Source organism: Gouania willdenowi, chromosome 15, assembly GCF_900634775.1.
Source record: "Gouania willdenowi chromosome 15, fGouWil2.1, whole genome shotgun sequence".
NCBI lineage: Eukaryota > Metazoa > Chordata > Actinopteri > Blenniiformes > Gobiesocidae > Gouania > Gouania willdenowi.
Window position 1 is genome coordinate 19,950,160 of NC_041058.1, and position 21,071 is coordinate 19,971,230.

At 37.1% G+C, this 21,071-nt stretch overlaps 1 protein-coding gene across 2 annotated transcripts in view; it reads right to left on the minus strand.

Annotated features, from left to right (window-relative positions):
• Positions 1–21,071, minus strand: part of pde10a (phosphodiesterase 10A) — a 75,352-nt gene extending 54,281 nt beyond the window's left edge. Inside the window, exon 1 of one of the 2 annotated variants that reach the window (XM_028469244.1) lies at positions 20,015–21,071. In XM_028469244.1, coding sequence (XP_028325045.1) covers positions 20,015–20,105 — 91 coding nt within the window. In that variant the 5' untranslated portion in view covers positions 20,106–21,071. The remainder of the gene's footprint in view (positions 1–20,014) is intronic. The other variant, XM_028469242.1, reaches the window with a different exon arrangement.

Below are 21,071 nucleotides of genomic sequence, written 5' to 3' on the forward strand. Positions count from 1 at the left end.
GAACGTTCAATGTAGAGTTTGCATTTTCACAACATGCTTGTATGGGTTTTCTGACACAGATGTAACTTCTGCCTCTACTACAATCGTAATACGTGATAAGGTGTTGGTCGTGGTTGTCTAAAAGTAGCAGCAGCATGCTCAGTCCTAGCAGCTTGGGTAATTTTGTTTAATTTGTTATATACCTTTTGGTGTCGAACGCTAATGCAAACGATTAATTACAATAACTTACACCACAAAATGTTATGAAAAATACTTATTAATCAGCTGAATTTGATCTGCTTCATTCTGCCTCTATACAGTGCATTAAATGATGAATAAGAAATATATGTTGATGTCCAATAAGAGTTACAAAGTTCAAAGACATCTCTTATTCCTTCAGCATTCCCATCATGCCACTCAAAGTACCTCAGAAATGCATGAAAAGGTTCCCAGCCACAGTGATGTGCCGTGACCACTAGGGCTGGGTAGGCACATTGCAAATCAAAACCACCAATTACAAATTCATATGTTTCTGCTGGCAAGTGTTAATTCAATTCAAATCAATGTTATTTGTATAAAGCAATTTCCAACAAAGTCATCTCAATGCGCTTATCAAAATATAAAATTCATAATAAGAAAGAAAAAACTCAACAAGATCCACATGAACAAGCATTTAGCCATCAAACAAAATCAACATCATAAACACCATTAAAGAAACATAAACAGTTATTTAATATACTTGCCCACCCTGATGGTACGTCACTGCCCAGCCAAATCCATGACACTGAATTTCTGAGTTTATGTTAAGTGTAAAAAAATAAAAAGAAAGAGTAAAACACCTACAGGGTTCACAGAGGATGATGGTACTTTGTCTGTCCCACCAGTGAACCCTTCTGATCTGCAGCTCCCTTAAAGTGGCAAAGCAACCAATTCTACGCCTAACGACTAATGGCATAACAGGAAATGAATGACCAACTTAAAACTGTTACAGTTCAAATTGGAGTTTAATCTGTTTTACACACTCATTAGGAATATGCGTTTTAAAAGGAAACATGTAGTTAAAATGATTGTGTTTGAATGTGAGATAAAGCAAAAAATAAAATAAAATAAAAGCCTGAAAAATAAAGACCGAAATTTTAAAATGAAATCACACAAAGGCAAATTTAAGACAAAAGGTAACATTTATTCATGCTAAACAAATAAAAACTTACTTACTGTACAAGAAATAACTTGCATAAATAAAATTGCCAAAATAAAAGCTAAGGTCAGTTGCCCCTTTCTTCCAGAAGTCTTTAACTCTCAGGGACTACAAGAACTGTATAACTGCTTTCTTCTTGAACTTTGTCTGTTTTTCTTTTGGTATTTGTTTTTGGTTTTGTGTTTCTACTTGTATTGTTTGACTTGTAATTAAAAAAAAAGAATAGTAATAATAAAAAATTGATTTTTGAAGTTTATGAATCGATTCCCAATTGTGGATGATTAGAATCGCGATTCTTATGTGAATTGATTTTTTTCCCCCACCCCTGTTAACTATTCTGGAGAGGATGTAATAGATAGAGGTAATTTCCAAGAAAAACAGGATGTTTTATTCCCTCTATCACTGGCTGACAAATTGAATCACCAAATCTGCAATTAGAGAGTCGGCATAGCTAAACGTCATCATCGCAAAATGGCAGAAGGAAGACTTCTTTCTTCATTTGGCAATGATTACTTCTACAGTTCTGCAACAGTTTTCTGCTCTGACGCACCAACATTTCAAAACCTGAGAGTGATTTTGAGTCGGAAAAGTGTGTGTGCGCATTGCTGCAGAACCAGCAGCAGCAGCTCCTCCTTTCCGCACACAAACACAGCCAGACTCTCTCCTTACCGCGTAAAAGTTGGAAACTGTCCAATTCCACAACCGAGTCCGTTGTTAGCACTGTGAGCCACAAATCTGTAAACATCCTCATCGTTTCCTCCTTATACTACACTGGGTCTCGCTGCATAGGCTGGTGTAGCATTAGCACGGAGTGCTAACAGCTGATGTGTGTAAACAATGGGTCCGTGGCTTCAAGCAGTGACTCCCAAGATGATCGGCAGCAGGAAAAGTAGTGCAGTTTGGGCGTCCAGTAGTGCAGTTTGCATTTACATATATGGCAATAAAGTATAATGTATATTCTTCATTAAACAAATTTGTTTTAGTTGGAGAGGGAGGAGCTCACATTCTAGGAGGCGTGTTAGGTGACGTCACCTGCCAACGTGGGCAAAATCTAACTCGCCCAATTGGAGCTGACTTTTTACAAAATGTGGAAAAACAAGGGAGGGAGGAAACAGAACTTTTTGAACTTTGTCCGTCTGAATGAGGCTAAAGGGATGTATATCACTCTAGCAAAACCATTATAAAGTGATTTTTTCATCATACCTCCCCTTTAATGCACTTTAGCTTTTTTTGGAATGCATGTTTAGTTTTATTTGAAAGGCTAATATAAATGAAAAGACTTTGTTGTGCTTTTTTGGAAAAGCAACGGCTACTGGAATATTTAAAAAATGTCATAATATTCAATAACATTTGCTTTCTTTAAAAAACATGTCTAAAAATGTATTCTAGAATATTTATGCACTATTTAAAAAAACAGTGAAAAACGATATTCGTTTATATTTTATTCGTCTTCGGCAACAAATTTTCATTCCGGTGCATCCTTTTAAAAACGTATAAAATGTCCATTAAAGCAGATTTAAATGTGCACAGTATCCCTAGGATCGCAAAGTAGAATTTCACTGAAACATCACGTGTTCAATCCAAATAATAATAAAAAAAAGTAACTTTTTCATCTGAAAGGTGTCGATGAAAGAAGCTGAAACATCATATGTCATATGCCTGGGTTGTGTGTGTGTCACATGCAGAAGGTTACTACGGCTGTTGGTGAAAGAGTGGCTTCACTATTGTCTGTTGAAGGATCAACAGCTGACTGAAGACTGAATGGAAGGTAGCCATGCTTAACCATCCTCCCCTCGAGACTGTTTTTAGCAAACATCCTCCTGATGACTGTGGCCTGTCTCCGAACACAAGAGCTACTCATCTTCAGATGTGTGTTCTTGTTCACACAGTGTCCTACTCTTCCCCCCACCCCACATTAAAGACCTCATCCACTTAAGCACATTTCTGATTCAAGGCACTGTACAAGCTTTTTTACACAGACACACACACACACATGCACGCACACACCTCACAGATTTAGGTGAAACATTTACAGATCACATGCAAACACGCAAACATGAACACTCTAGACACCGAGCCTTCTACCTCTATGAAGGCGCACACACACACACACACACACACACACTGCACACATCACATGTGGTAGACACACACCACAGAGACTTCCAGTCCCCTCCCCCCAACTGAATAGTCTGTTCTGACAATCCACAGGACAGCCGGCGCATTGACGTCAGAGGCAGGCCCATGAAAATACAGGGTCCCTGGGGGGCTGAAGGGAGTTATGCACATCTTCGCTGCTTGGCTCGCAACTAGTCCTACAAGCAAAGAGCATCTCACTGCCTCTGTTTTCTCCTCTTTATTATTATATGCAATCAGAGAAAAGGTTCTAGTTGACACAATGCCTCGCATGCACGAATCGGCATGCGACTGCAATGCGGCTCGTCTCCAGCGTGACGTCAATGGACGTCATGGCACAGTTCCATTAGGATGTGAGATAGGTGCATAATTTCAGTCAACAGAATCATACATTTTCTTTGCATTAATTACTGGCTTTTTGAATAACAGTTACCATGTTCTTCTTGTACATTAGCCGTACCCAGAGGAATGGTTTGTTGCTTACTCATCTTCACCAGTCCTGGGAGAACACATGACATCTTTGTTTATCGCGCTGTGTGATTTAAAACATGTACTAGGGTTTTTTCTCCTCTTAAACATCATAAGGACATTAGGCTTGCTGTGTCTCACTCTCCTCCTCTCATCTTTTCATTATTTTGCCTATACTTGAAATTAAAGAAAGCCTGTGTAGCTGTGTGTGTGTAATGCTGCCTACACAATATTACAGTAAGATGCACCTTTAGTAGCTTCATATTTAGGCCCTTTGTAGTTGAAAATATGTTAATGGTGCATGTTCATTTTGTTTTGTTTTATTTGCTTGCTTGTTTGTTTTTTGTTGTGTTTTTCTTAATAGCTAAATTTGAGTATTCATTTGTATTGCCCATTTAGTTTATTTTATTGGATTTTGCATTTGTTATTGACATGAATAGGCTTCTTCCTATCCCTTGTTGAGTGAAAGGTGTATTTCATTGAAAAGTCTTTTTTTAACATATATATATGTATATATATATAGATAGAGAGCTTTCTGATATGAGTTGTTTATTCACTTTCATCTTTTATTTTATTTGTTCGTTCGAAATACATAAATAAATATAAAAGAGACAATTGTTGAGAATCAAGCATTTGTATACAAGTAAAGGATAAATAATAATTAGGTTGTTATTGAATCTTCTGGAGGAATTGCTTTGACAATCATTAAACACATTAATACTGTATATTAATTATCAGTTGTTAATGAGCAAATCAAAACGCATTGTGTAAATGTGTAGAGATCGAATATACGCAAGGATTCTCTAAGCTATTTACACTTACAAAAAAGTAAAAAAAAAATCTGCTAAAAAAAAAAAAACAGAAGAAGAAGAAGAAATTAAAGTTCATGTTTCCTGTTGAGGTTTCTTTTTTTTTTTTTTTTTTTTTACAGAGAATAATAATAAAAAGTGGTTGACCCCTCCTGACGTCAGCCCAGCGACCATAACTACAGATCCATCTGGATGGTAACCCAAAAACGAGCTGTGGTATGACTTGTTCTTTGACACGGTGCTAGTTTGACATCAGCGCTGCTGTATTTAGAGCCTTAAAATCTGTTTAAAATCTGAATCAGTATCACAAACAGCTGTATCAACAATACATGTTCATGCTCCTGACTAAATTACTTCCAACTAGTAGTTATACAGCACTGCTGACTATCACAGTTGTTTCAGGTTCATAGTTTGTTTTTGAGACAGTTGTGTATTAGCGATAATTCTGTGCACTGAGTTCTGAAACTCAGACACTTTTATTGGACTAAAAAAGTTTGATGGTATCAGGCTGTGCAATGGGGGGAATCTAAATCTATAGACATCAGTCTATAATCTGCTTAGTTATTGTTCTCTTTCTTACTGCTATAATCATACTGAATGATGGCTGTAATGTATCAGTCTATCTACCTACAGGAAAAGTCTTTTATGAGAGCACGAATAGGTGCACGTCTAATGCAAGAATGAGCAACAAGGGAACAATGCTGTTAATTAAAATTGAACTCATATTGGTGTTGAGCTGCAGTTTGCTCTTTAATTTCCCAACAATCAACACAGAGATGGGATTATGAATTTACAATATTTTTCATAGCTCACAACTTCATAATATCTATTCCGCTTTTGACAACTAAACACTGTCACAATTTCACTACGAAATGGATTAAACATGTGCACATCAAGAAAAAACAACAACAAACAAGATTTATTACAACCATTGTAATAGTTTTATTTACATTTTTAGCTGAAAGAGAATTTTAAAGCACCTGTGAGCATCGTACTTAGTTTTTCCTTACTTTGCAGCCAAAAGCTTTGAAGAAAATCCATTTTTTTTTTTTTTTACCAACTGGAAAAAGTATTTGTGCGTCTGTGACTAAAACTAACTATACACAACCACGGGAACACACTGTAGATCAAATGACTGCAAATCAAATGTATCAATTTAGCCCAAAAGCATGTCACATTGTTACATATTTGATAATGTACTGTGTTACTGTAACTAACTCACAAATAAAAACTATAAATGCATCTGTTCAAACTAATCATTGATCATTTTCTTCGGATTTGATTTTTTTTTTTTTTGAATTGATGAATAACTACAAGAGAAAAGGGGGTCAACTCACAAATTCAAATCTGATGGGTTTGTGTATTCCTTACTGTTGTGGAGAAAATAAACTCTGACTATTTGTTATTAATGTTTATCAATGTTTCAGGGAGAAAAAAGGAGAAGCCGTGCTCTGGACAAATGGTGCAGATGTGCATTGAGGAGCAGTGCGGCGTGCTGCGGCGGGGAGATCCTGCCCAACACACATGAATTAAAAAGAAATGTAAAAAAAAAAAAAATAATGTGTGCAGGGGTTGGTGGTTGTGGGTTGGGATAATGTGCGGTGGGGTGTTGGGGGTTTGGGGGGAGGGGCGTGAGGGGGGTGCATTTGCGTCAGAGCTGGAGCCAATGAAGTCAGAGATGGGAAGGCTCGAGCAGGAGATGCTGTTACCGCCACTCACAGCAACCGTTAGAGCCCCATTTCCTCTACGTCACCGAGCTGGCACAAATTATGGCTGCTTGAGCGTTCATCTCTCTCTCTCTCTCTCTCTCTCTCTCTCTCTCTCTCTCACACGCACACACACGATAAAATGTAAATTATACAGCACTATTTAATGGTACTGGAATCACCTCGAGTGCAGATATGCATTGTAGTGTCATCATCGTGGTGTAAACACAAGGAAATGTTTTCTTTGCAAGACAAAAAAAAACTATGAATAGGATATCATGTTTACCATAAAAAAGCCCTTTTTTTTATACACAAACACTGATTTTGAGTCCTTTAAGCAGTGAATTATAAAGTATTGTTGTGTAGTGTAGGAGATCAAATCCACTGATGCTCTCGCGTCTGTTTAAATTTCATTTTATTTATCAAATAAAAATGCATTTATTAGACACACATACATGCACCTTATGCAAATCTGAGTTATTCAGACTAGCTTCTTTTCTGTTGGTATAATCTTAGGCCTAGATGATCAAATCCTTCATTTTGGCGAGTGTTTAAGGTGATATTTTTGTGGTCACCTGGCATGTACGAGAAAGGGAAAAAAAACAAAACTAAAATACAGTGCTTGACGTCATTCAGCTGTGTAAAATGCTTCACTGTGCAATCTTGTAAAAACTGCAGGAAAAAGAAACAAAAAAAAACTAGAGGTCAAACAGAGTCTTCACATGTCCTGTTAGGAAGAGCCCAAACATGTAACACACACACGTACGACACACACTGCTGTGCTGCATTCACTGCCACAAAAAAAATTCACAAATTAACCACATGGATTGCATTGTTATGCATCCATTTTCTTTTTCAACAAGAACCTTTAATTGTCCACCTATACAGTAACTATGTCAGATAGTGTGATTAGGAATATGGTTCCGACGTAGGTGTGTCTGCTGTTTGAACAAATTGAGCAGCTGCTGCAGCCTCTGCTGACAGGAGACACATCTTATCGGTGATGACGCAAGCAGAAGACATGAGCCATGACCTCATCAGGTCCTCATCAAAGCACCCACTCTGCACACACACACACACACACACACACACACACACACACACACACAACAGTAAACACCTTTCTAACAGGCTATGTGATATCACTCAGCTGTAACTAATGATCTGTGTGTCTGTTTGTTAAAAAGCTCTCAGCTTTAGACTTTACTTTGTTAGCCCTTCAGCATGTGTGTGTGTGTGTGTGTGTGTGTGTGTCAGGGTTGGGGTCAATTCAATTTTTCAATTACAATTGCATCTTTAATTATCCAGGTTCAATGACAACTCAAATACGATTATGAAGACCTGCCTTTTTTTACCAATTACAATTAAAATTACAAATATTGTTTTCCTGCTGAAATCAATTAAAATTACCATCTTAATAACTAAAGTTCAAATCACACACACACACAATATTTATACAAAAAGTACACAAAACAACAACAGAAATGCATAAAAATATACAAAATGACTCCAAAAAACTTACATTACAGAAAAATACACCAAACAGCAACAAAACTATGAAAATGACTCAAAATACACAAAACTAAATATTTATACACAAAATGACTCCAGAATCACACTACGATCGCACACGCTGTTTTATTTTGCACCCGCAAATAAACCCCTTTATAACACTACAGAGTATGTACACCTCTTTGTACAGTACATCCAACCTTCAAACACATACTCGTTTGGCCATAATTGACAACTCTACTTAAGCTCCTCCCACTATATGAATACATACTTCCGACAGGCAATGTACTAGTTCAATTAATCACAATTACCAATCCTTTAATAAATAGCCTCATAAAACTTAACCTTTTTTTTTTTTTATCTCTTATGATAACGGGTCAGTTTTAGTCTTAAATCCACTGTAAAATACACTAAAAAATATTATGTATCATTTAATTTCATTCTCATTTCTTTGTTACCTTGCTAGGCTTCCTGAATATATTAGTTTTAATATTTTTGGTGTCATCTGCACCTTTTTTTATGTGAGTAGAGCCCTAGAATTAAATATTTTTTTAATGTAAAATTATCCCCAAGAGAACAAACAGGTAAACTTCAAATTTAACATATTTTAAAAATTCATAACTACATAAGTATAGTTAGATAACTGTAACATAGTGAAATGAAATTGTAATTGACAGTTTTTATAGAATAAAAACTTTTTAATTACGATTACAATTACATCATAACTGTAATTCATTACCAATTACGCAATTATAATTATAATTGACCCCAACCCTGGTGTGTGTGTGTGTGTGTGTGTGCGTGTGCGTGTGTGTGTGTGTGTGTGTGCGTGTGCGTGTGTGTGTGTGTGTCTAGCTGTGATGTAATGGCCATATCATCACCACCACGCAGCATATTGCAAATAATGTTGAAATCTACTTTGTTAATTCATATTTCATACATGATTTTTGCTGTACAATCGACTTATATTATTGAGTTGAATTCCAATCGGAAGTTTTATTGTATCTGTTAGTAATCTTAAAATTATATTTATAATAATCATAATTTTATTTTATTGTTTTTACCGGTAGAATGTACACAACATGCACTATATATTACATCTTGACCCGTCTCCCCAAAAACTACAGATGGAAATTAGCTTTTAAGCTAGTGTCGGGTACAAACATCTCTGTTTTTATCAATTTATGTATTTGTAGGCTGTCCTAATAAATGAATAAATAAAATGAAATACTATTAGTGTAAAATTATATTTCATTAATCAATGTTATGATTTATTGAGGTTCTGATTTAAATAAATATTATTGGTTGTTTTGTTTTCTTAAAAATCGCATTTATTCTCTCCAAAAACTGGGAATCAAAAAATATATATCAAAGTTTTAATCACTGATACATTGTCTAATCAGACTTTCAAGTTTCATTTTGTAAAACACTGATATTTCATGTTTAGTTACAGTTTAGTTGCACAAATTATACACAATACATCTCAATGTGCAACAAAAAGTTAAACCAATGGACACAGATTGTTCAAGTATACATATACTCATATGACATTTGAGTCGCTGAGTGAAAATAGTTCCACATTGGGGCCAAAATCAAATGTTAACACTATTTTCTAAAATAATTTGTAATAAATGAGTATATTTAAAACTTCACGTACTCACGCACAGGATATTTACAGACGTACTGAACAAGAGTCTGTGCTTCATGGTGACTTTTCACTGCTGCTTCATGCATTGAGTGTTTACACTGTAGCTCCATCTAGTGTCTGTCTGTCTGTCTGTCTGTGAACACGGTCACACAGCTGTCTTCTTGTTTCACCAAATTCAAAGATATTTCTGTTGAAACTCCCTATTGTGTTAAAACTACTTCCCAAACTTTTTCAGAAGTAAAACACTGACAAATACGTCTAATTTCATCAAATTCGAAGAAAAAATAGGAATTATTGGAGTCTCAATGTTAATCTCCAAACAACAAATGTAACACAGTAACTCTTTTGGGTCTGCTCCTGTGATTGCATATATAAACGCAACATGTACAATCTAAATTAACTTCTTTGTAGCATTTGTGGGCACAGAGGTGAAGTAAAAAGACACATTTATGGTAAATACATCCAGTAAGCTACTGAGACAAAGTCTCAGTCTTATGCAAAAGATCGCATAAATCTATAAGCTGTGAAACGATGTAGTCTGATATATAAATGAAAAATATTTTTAGATTATATCAGCGGAAAGTGTTTTTAGTCCATTTTCAGAAATTTGTTTGTTTTTTCACCACGGCAGAAGTCACTAACCTTCACGGCTGTCAGATTATTATGTCACCTAGTTGAAGTGTGTCTTGTCAAAACAAACGTAATGGCCTTTTCCTAACTCCTCTCCTAACACCTTTCCTTAACCCCGTGACGTCATCCACGGGGTTAAGGAACAGTAGACAAGAAAGGAAATAAGACTATTCGGACGCAGCCATTGTGTTCCTCTGAGTGGAGGCCATTTTGTAATGCTCTTCATAACGTATGAAGTGGGAGAGCTGTCATTTTTACAGTCATCCATGGCAACCATCTGCACAAATAGCATGAACGTAGGATTAAAAAAAAAATGATGAAGCATCTAAAATTCAATTTCCCATTTTTCAGAAATCCTCCTATTTATTCTAAGGCTGAACTTCATCCCATAGTTCGTTCAGAGCTTTTCACAGTAACTCCAACAGCTTGTTTTGAACACAGTTAACCAGTTGTGCTGGTGTTTAATGGTCACCTAAGACTGGTTCATGCTGCACACCAAAGCAACACACTTTTGTCCTAATTTGAATCTCAATGCCTTCGTTCTCCACAATCTGCATAAATAAACAGGAGCTCCAGCACTTCAGGGACAGAGGATGGAGTCGATGCAGCACGACACTAACAGTGCAAGTGATCATGTTTTGTGTGGTGAGACACTGAACTCTTTTGCGGACGAGAGGTGACACTCACACGGACGAGTGAAGATAGTTTTCCTAAACTATTTTGCTTTTAGTTTTCATTTACATTGATTTGTTATATTCACATAGAAGAACATGTAGTTCCTCTATTATACCTTTATGTGGTGCTGTGACACTGCAAACAAGTGCATTGAGGTAAAGAAGAATTACATACGATGTTCTACCTCATTGAGTTAAAGCAGAACTAAGTAACTTTTTCACCTTAATAAATCCTTCTCATAGTCCCTGTGGGAGTAATACAAGTGTTTATGGGGTGATTGGGGGTCTTTCACCCCCCGTGCTGTCTCCGGCCAGAAAACCGCACTTGCAACTTCCCTGCCTCCGACCCGGTGGCAAGACGTACTGCTTTATGACAGCCCAATATAAACTAATGCTAGATTATGACCAGCCCCGGGGCTGCACACGGTTGTCTACAAATTCACTTTTCTCAAACTTATATCGTAGCAACTCCATGCTGTGACAGCTCAGCAGCAACACACATCGATAACACACACTGTTGTCACGGCAACAGGCATGCACACACACTCGCAACCCAGCGCTCCATCAGGCAGCACACACACAAATATACATCCACCTCTCTTATCTATCTATCTATCTATCTATCTATCTATCTATCTATCTATCTATCTATCCATTTTCATCACACACATTTCCACACTTCCTTCCGTATTACTCCCACATCATTCATTTATTTTACTTGTCTCTCTTCCTTATACTGATCACATGGTCACATGGGACTATATGTGTGAAAGCACCCTTAGTTTCACTGTTGTATTAATATTTTTCAGTGATCGGTTGCTACTGTCTTGGGAGAGCAAAGGTGTGCATGTAGCTGTGGGGTCGCGTAGGCAGCGGTGGGTGCAGTTTTTACGACAGTGACATAACCAAAAGGGACCTTTCGGGGAAGCGCTAAGCACAAGTTACTTAGTTCTGCTTTAATTAGCAAGAGACAACTCTGTGGTATACATGATTCAAACTTTTTTCTAGCTTATCAAAGGAATTCTACAACAGCAATTATTAGTCAATAAATAAAAAAGTCAAACGTAAATTGTTCTGTCAAACTGCCTGTGAGCTGCCTTTCACCCTCCTGCTAAGCAGGGGAGGGACCTTGTGGAAGCCCCTCCCACACCTGATTCTTTTAATCACAAACCAGCCACTGTGGGAGCATTGAGGCAATGGCAGTGAATGCCTCGGAGAAGAAAGTTCTGTTTCCTCAGCTGGGACTGAACTTTGTGCAAAAACTCTTATTATGAATGGATGGGCAGCTGGTAAGCACCTACATAACCACAAGCATAAAAAACTTCTGTTAGTTGGACAATTCATTTAAAATAGACAGGAAATGGATTGACATTGTTTGGCATTGAAAAAATTAAGTTGAATGCATTTTTTTTCTTCTTAATTTATTTGTAAAGTTTAGCAAATTGTTTACTGGTTACTGGCAAATGCAAGGATTATTATTGAGTTTGATGCTTGTTTAATTTAAAGGGTAATCATGTTTATTTCCAGTGCCATGTTAACTGCAGAGATAAGCTAAGATACAATGGTGACAAATATTTGGTTAAATAAGTAAGTAAAAAATGTTTTACATTGTTAAAAATGGTGTGGTTTAAAAATACCTGAGTTAAAAGTACTAAGTTAACTTACTTTAACAATCTGATTTTGTTAAAGAATTTAGTTAAGAAGGATGAATAAATATTTGGTTTGGTTTGGTTCTTTGTTAAAACTGGGCAAATGGAACCAGACAAAGATGTTAAAATACCAATAAATTAATATGTTGGGTAAGATTAAAAGGGTGAAAAGCTCAATTTGATTTCAATTCACAAATGGTTGTCTAATTGGTTTTGTACTGTGTATTTTCTTTTTGAGGTTTTTCACCTGAACTGATGTTCCGACCCACAGAAATTACGTTAAATAAAAAGGAAAAGTAATTGAAGGTCTGGTTCATTGAGTGAAGGCCAGGAATCCCCATCCAATGAAGAGCAGTTCCCTCAAGTCAGGGACGGCACAAAAATTGAGATTGACTTGACATAAATAATTCACAACTATTTCAAGATGGAGAATCCTATAAAACTGAGCTAATGAGCACATGTCACAGGTAGCTTCACTGATTGGCTAAGCCAGTCACCTGTGTGCAAGACAGCAGCTGTTAGCGTTTAAGGGCAGATTTCAAACTGTAAAAAATAAAAAAAAAATAAAAATAACTGTTACTACAGCAAGACAAAAATCCATATAAATACACAGATAGCACCTACACAACATGGAGATGTTGATATTTTTTTTAATTTTAACAATTTATTGACTCCATAAATGAAAAACAGATGCCATTTTGCATTGACTGCAATTGAAGGCATGAGAGCGAGATTCAAAATGCTGTAAAAAAAAAATGACCACACATCTAAAATGACTCCAAAATGTTATTTTTAAAATTAGCATTAAAAATGTATTAAATAAGAATTTGCAAGTATGTTTATAATGCTATTTATTGTCAAACATTTTAATGCACCGTAGGCTAATTTTTTTTTATAAATCTGTAGCAAGTTTGGTGTCAATTGAGTAACAATTGTGGAAGGAGATAGGTTTGACTGTTTTATGAAGAAAAAAACAGAGTGCTCAATCAGGCATGGGACTGGACTTTTTGCAAAATTTGCTTGTTTGCAAATGCGAATTATGATTTCCTAAGAAGAAGAAGAAGAAACTAATGTTACAGGTTGTTTGGAGATTTTTGGGATATATTTTAGAAAATCCGCATTTGAAACCATCTCAGAGCATGGGGAGGTAGGAGCTCAGAGCACGGGGACCCCTAAGGGGTCACATATGCCGGGCACAGTTGGAGAAGGAAGAGCCCGGTCATCCTTCCATGTGAGCCAAGGGAAACTCTTGGCTGGAAAAAGCAAACGGAGCCAAAGACGGCAACACAAACAGGTCACATCCTCTCAGTAAACAAACGGATCGCCCACCCAAAGAGCCATGGTGTTTATTGTTAGCTCTGACATCCATCTGTGAAAGTATAGCAGCCAGTTACACAAAGGGTTGCCCCGTTCAAGGGCTACAAATCTACCAAAACACATCGAATGAGTAAGAACTTTTTGTATGAAAACAGCTTCAATAATTCCACTTTTTTCATATATCAGTCACTGCAAACAAATAAAGCTCTCTCTGCCCATTTCTTCATCATTTTTAGACTTCTTATCATGGTTTGGATCAATGAGACATTTTGCCTCACTTATGTAAATAAATCAATCAATTGTTTCGTGTATGTCAACACAATTTTCTTTTATTATTCGTGCTGCAAGGAACAAATTTCAAACTGATGTATTTCTATTGGAATGTATTTCCCTAACCGTAACACTAGCCATGAATCAAATGTTCTGGTCAGTTGCGTAATTAAGGTTCGTAAAATACATAAATCAAACGCCTACTTTGTGCAGTTGCGTATTGCCCGTCATCCTTGAAAAATATGTCAGTTGGAAAATAGTTGGAGGTGGCACGAAATAACTTCAAAATTGAAACACACAAGTTTGACATTTGTTCCAAGCAGCACGGAAAGAATAAAGGAATCATTTTGGCATGCACGAAACAATGGGTTCATTGACGTGACGGTTTCACAATCATCTGTGAGATCGGTTTTACATTCAGAAATGAGAAATGCCTACTGTACCTGGGTGAGGTTAGAAAACTCCAATTTGATGGTGCAGTGTTTACATCACTACGGTAAAGCACGTGTGGCCCAAGCATGATGGGACACCTTGGATAAATGTGCATGAACACAGCTTTGGGATAAAAATAAATAAATAAATAAATAAAACTCTTTCTCAACCTTGCTTTAGGCTTATAAACTGAGACTAGAGAGAACCTTTCCACCCTGGTGGTTCTGCTTTACACCGTGTCGCTCATTATCTCACTACATTGACGTCATACTTTTCACACACGCACGATTGCCAAATGGAAGGAAGACAAACACAAAAGGGAGTGGTTTAAATCAAACACTGGAAAAAAGGAGTTAGATAAAGCCCATGCTGTGTGTGATGAGCTGCATCATCACTTGTCCCCATTTTTCCATCTAATTCCAGTCATCCAGTCCTCATTATTGATGCATCACTCCACAAAGATACTACTGACTGCATTAAAGTAAACTGATTCAAATATATCACATTACTCATGCAGTATAATACATCACCGCACTAACTACAAAAAAATAATTCGCCATCTTTCTTACGTATCCAGTATATTTGAGTGTGATAGAAGATATAATCTGAATGATCCAAGGTGTATTTATTTGATGCAAAACAAAGATGACTGTTATTTTTCTACATTTATTTTAATTTTATTGTTTTTATGTTGGTTCAAATGTGCTGGAGTTTGTTTTTTTTATGTTCATGTATGTCCTTTATGTTGTAGGACTACAGATGGAAATTAGAGTTGAGCTAAATCTGGCATAATTACACAATTTTACGTACGTGTCATTAATATACACTGTCCTCACTAAATAAACTAATAAAGTAAAGTAAACAATTACTACTATTGTGACAGTTAACAGACATATGTACTTTTTTAAAATAGGTTTAAGGTCCAAATCAGTGACTTTAGGCCTCACTCATCCTCAATGTCTTGCTATTTGAATCCAGATATTGAACAAAATGAAGACTTCAGGATATCACTTGTCTACGTTGTTTGTAAATAATGTAAGAAATACCATTTACGAACAAATTCAGCCTTTTTAATGCAAGATGCTCACACTGATGTAAAGAACTGAACTCTGCAATTAAGGGTGTAAGAAAAAATCAATTTGGTGACGATATATCGTTATAATTCACCGCACAATTATCCTATCCTATGCTCACATATGCATAGCATGTAAACGCTCGGTCACTAGGTGTCAGTAAACCACATCAGACCTTGGCTGCGTCCGAATGGTCCCTCCTATCCACTTTTCCATAACCCCGTGGATGATGTCACGGGGGTTAAGGAAAGGTGTGAGTAGAGGAGTCAGGGAAAGGCGATCACGTTTGCTTTGACAATCGGACGCATTTCAACTAGGTTGACGTAATAATCTGACGACCGCAAAGGTTAGTGACGTCTGCTGTGGATAAAAAACTACAAATTTCGGAAAATGGACTAAAAGCACATTTATAACACTTTCCGCTGATATAATCTAAAAAATCACACGGTTTGAATGTAAATCAAATGAAAAGAGGCTACCAGACTACGAGGAACAAAAGTGAAACTAATATAACGTCACATATTGGTTGCTCACACACACCTTCCACTCAGAAATATGAATTATGTTGTATATAACATAATGTGGCTAAAAATGTCTCTGATTTCTTACTCTTGAACCACAGAGTGTCTGTTTCATGTCAGTTTTAATCTGATAATATGTCTTACATATAACAAGATATGGGTTTTAGACAAATTATTGCATTGGCAACTTACATGACCTCCGTTACTTATCGTGAGTTTCCGTATGCACTCGGGTGTGCCACTGCTTTCCCTTTAAATGTTGTTGCCACAAGGAATTGTGGGTCAGCATTATCTTGTCTAATTTGGTAAAGGATGCATCAGTGTTTCCTAGGCTAAAGGAGGTAAAAAAAAGAAGCTTTGAGCCTATTTTCCTGAGCTTAAAGAGAATTTGGACGCTCTTTATCACGGCCACCACTTAAACACTTCCGGGGGTGAAGGAACGGTGGATTTGAAAGGAGATAGGAAGGACTATTCAGACGCAGCCCCTGTTAAACTACCTCACTGGTCAGTGCATTTTAGCTTGGAAGTTGATTGTACTTTATTTTCATAAAACATACTGGGGACTTTTATAGATATTTGTGGTTACTTTAAAAAAAACATGGATGACATTTTTTTTAAAAAAGGGGTTATAATGTTAAAATCCCGACTTACAAAATTAAGGGCACGAGATATTAACTTGGGGCCCGAGTTAAGAAGTCGGAGCTTGAGGTAGTTAAGTCGAAGGGGGCACAAGATAATTAACTCAGGGTAATGAGATACTAGTCTGGGAGGCTGTAGAACAAGAATGTGGTGGAGTTTGCTGAAAACAATTTGATTTTTGATGAATTTTTGGTACAATACGCCTGTACAGTACAGTTGGTGTGATTTGAGGTGTACCTGAATGCACCATGAAGCTCCCGTAGGCATCTGACGGCTATACCATAACAGGCGTTCTAGTTTTAAACCGCTGATTGCGTTACTCCAGTAGTGGAAACGGTGGTCAGCTTGAGCTGGGCCGCATCTGACACTGGTCGGGGTACAACAAGTTGTGCCTCTTTAGGATCACTAACTCTGGCCCCGACTTAATTACCTCAAGCCCATACTCAATAACTCGGGCCTCAAGTTAATATCTCGTGCCCCCGACTTAGTAAGTAAAAATGCCGACATAATTAGCCCCCTTTTCTTTTTAATCTCATCCATGTCCCTTACTGGGCTCTGTAAAAATAGCACTTTTCAGTGACACAAATATTACAAACTTAACTCCCAGCTGACTCAGGCAACACATAGTGAACTGGTTAGGATGAGCAAACAGAGACAGAAACCAGCAGCAAGATTAAGACAACAGTACCTGCAATGAGAGGTAGTGCTGCAGACCAATAGCCACAACAAAGCCCTGTATGATATTTTTGTATCTGTCATACTCACTTTATCCTGTTATGGAAGCGGATTAGGGCCAATTTTAATGAGAAAATAATTTTGGGCAAATCAAGAGTAAAGTTGAAATTTCGAGAATAAAATTGAAATATAATGTTGAGATTAAAGTCCAAATTAAATCAGAATCAGAATCAGAATCAGAATCATCTTTATTCGCCAAGTGTATGTTGTACACACGAGGAATTTGACTCGGTCAACTGTGCTCTCTCCAATAGTGAAAACAAAAAATTTTCAACAATAAACAATCAGCTAGAAAAGATGATAATAAGTATAAACATAAGTATAAATATAAACAGTAGTTAGACTAGAATGTGCAAATAACAAGATGATAATAATAATAATAATAATAATAATAGTATAAAAAATAATTAAATAGATACAAAATAAAAATTAAAAAATAAGATAAAAGAAGGAAAATAATAGAAAAGAAAGATAATAATAATAAAAGGAAAATAGTGCAGTAGAGCATTGATAAGTAGTGCAGTAGAACATTTAAATTAAAGGTATGTACATGAACATTCTCAGTGTCAGATTGATCCAAGGGTGTTATGTTTGGTTCCAGGGTTTTAATGAAATAAAATTATACGACAACAATCTAAATCAAACATGCCCCTAATCTGTTTCCGTACAGCTCCTCAATATGGAATGAATGCTCCACCTCTTCCAAATTGGAATAGTTTTTCATTCTGAACAGATTTAGTTTTTGGCAATATCTTTTTAAAATCCTTAAAGTTCTTACAATGCCGTGTATATAAGCTAAAAGAGGAAAAATATTTGTTATTAAACCGAACTTTGAAGTATAGTCTAATGTATTCATCGATACAGGGCAGACGGCCATGATCTGCTGTTTGTTGTCAAATGGTGAATTGGCCCTCGTAGGCTTCCGTAGATCTGACTTCATTAGCAGACCTCCGACTTTTATCACGATATTGTATTTTGAGTTCATTCACAAAAGTTTGACTTCAATCTGGTTTTTTCGACTTTAATCTCGACATTATATTTCAAATGTAATCTCAACATTTCAATTTCATCCTCGAAATTTCAAATTTCATCTCAGCATTTTGACTTTATTCTTGATTTGGACAAAAAAAATCTTATTTTCTCCATCAAAATTGGTCTTAATCCGCTTCCGTGCTCAGTTGCAGGTATCTGCTGGTGCCTATTCAAGCTCATATTTGGTTGAAGGTGTGGACTGGACGTTTGATGAGATTTATGTAGATACAGTATTACGTGAGACCAACACATTCAGACAGACACCAGACCTGAGGCCATTCCTCTAACTCACACAAAGTTTTCAGTGCTGCACTTCCTTTCTTACACCGTGAAGCAGATTATCAATCACTTTTTTTCAATAAACATGTTGTGGAGTTTCCACAGATTAGATAAAATATAAGGATTAACTGGTTTGTATCCTATCAGAATATTGATTATGACATCTAAATACAAGCCAAACAAAGTTGAACAAACACTGTTGTCACAAGAAGCAGCAACCACTTCATTTTTCTGTGAGCCACAGACTATAAGAGATTAAAATAATCCACCACACGTTATTGGTTTTGGGGATTAAAATACTTTGTCACATCGTAGAGATGTGGTTAATACTGTGAGGATTCACATCGTTTATATTCTACAGCTGCTTCCCAAACTGATGAATTAGACCAGTGGTTCTCAACCTTTTTTAGACCGTGACCCCATTTTATATCAAGACTTTCTGGTGACCCTAAAGACATTTTTTTCCTCCTAGAATTAGTTTTTGATCAAGTTTGTTATACAGTACTGTATTATTACAAATACAGTGTTGCCGGTATTTAAAACAAGTTGTGCCAGCTCAGATATTTTAATACTGCATGTTATTAGAGCCCGAGCACTAAATGTGGTGCGAAAGCCCTATTGTTGCATTATTGATTTTCTTTTTCTTTTTTTTCTGACACTTCTGGCAATTTCTGGAAATTTGGCAGGATGGTATAGTTTGGTGAGTAATGTAACTTGTGGGGTTTTTTAAATGCAGTTTCAGAACTCGTTAGCGCCACCAAGAGTTAATAACTTTTGACTGGTTGGAACTAGCTGGATGCCATTCGATAAGTATATGCATTGGAGCATTATTAGCAAAAATGTAATTTGGATTTATAACCTAAATTCAACAGGAAGTCTGCAATTTTGATTTTAGCAGACCAAATTTGGTGCTTTTTCAAAAAAAGACTAAACCACACCTTCTTTGAACACAAACTCCTCCTAGAGCATTCATAATAATAATAATAATTATTATTATTATTATTATCATTATTAATAACTACATTTACTGTATATTTGAAAAAGTGAAAGTATACAATACAGTGTTTAAGATTGTGTGTTGTAAAATAATAATTGAAACATTTCAATCATACATTTTTAATCAGTATATATATATTTGTCAATTACTTTTCAGGCGACTCCTTAAACTCCAAGCGACCCCACATGGGGTCCCGACCCCAAGGTTGAAAACCCCTGATTTAGATAATGGCAAAAAATTTGATGAAGAAAAGAAACTCTGTTTGCGATGAAGTTGCCACGCTTTAAATAGTGACGTTGTTGAGTCTCACCTTGATCGCTGCTCCTTGCAGATGATGATGATGATGATGAAGAGCAATGCTCGGAGCGCTCAGCCTCAAGACTTTTTCGTTTCTTCGGCATTTGCTGAAAGCTGCTGATAACGTGTGACCTCCTTCAACCAGCCGGATACAACAGTCTGAGTCAGGAGAGCACACAACACACGCAAAAAGGTCTCAGGTGCACTCATTCAGACCCCCTTTCTCCGCGTGTGATCTCCGTGCGCAAAGTTACCATGCGTGTCCATGCGCCCGCGCCGCGCATCTGGAGAGGCAGCAAGTCGGTGCAGATGTGCGTCCTGTGCACGCTCAGTGCGGGGCTTATTTCTTCTTGACAAAATGAAAGAAAAAATATTCGCAGCTGAAGTGATTTATAGTCGATCACGTGCTTCGCGGATTACGCTCAGAAGGAAATTACGCATTGAAGGCAACTTGTTGCTCCGCGTCTCCACAATGGATGTATTTATGGACATCCCAACTGATGCCCACTATTGTAGGAGATGTTTTCTTCTTTCTTTCACATGGGAGACGTCACACCCTAAGTGTCGGCCATGGATGACGCACAGACAACACGAGGGGAACACTTAAAATGTGAAATGTAAAGAAAGGTTATCTGCACTGGACGCATATCTTTGAGATCATTTCACCCGCGCTCCCAGTTCCTGGTAGAAAACTAAGGCGGGCTGTGACCCAACTGGGGGCGTGTGGTACAGTACCTTCTGTTTCACACCTTCCCTCCAGGTACGAGAAGGAAACACTGTATGTGTTTCTGACACTTCTTGCGTAAAAACTCGTAATCCAAGAGCCAGGGTCGCTCGGTCAGAACAAACGCTCATTGTGTAGCGCGGACCAGTCTCGAACGAACAGGTTTTTCCCTCCCTGGAGTGTCCTGGCACCAAAAGGCAACTTGAGAACAGGATGTGCATGAGTGAAGGCTGCCGCGCACGAGGCAATGACGCCACTGCGTTACACACCAGTCGGTGGTGGTGGTTTCCCCATCACTCCCAGTCCACAGACATCTCCTCCTCTGATGCATGGGTGCAAGTGAAAT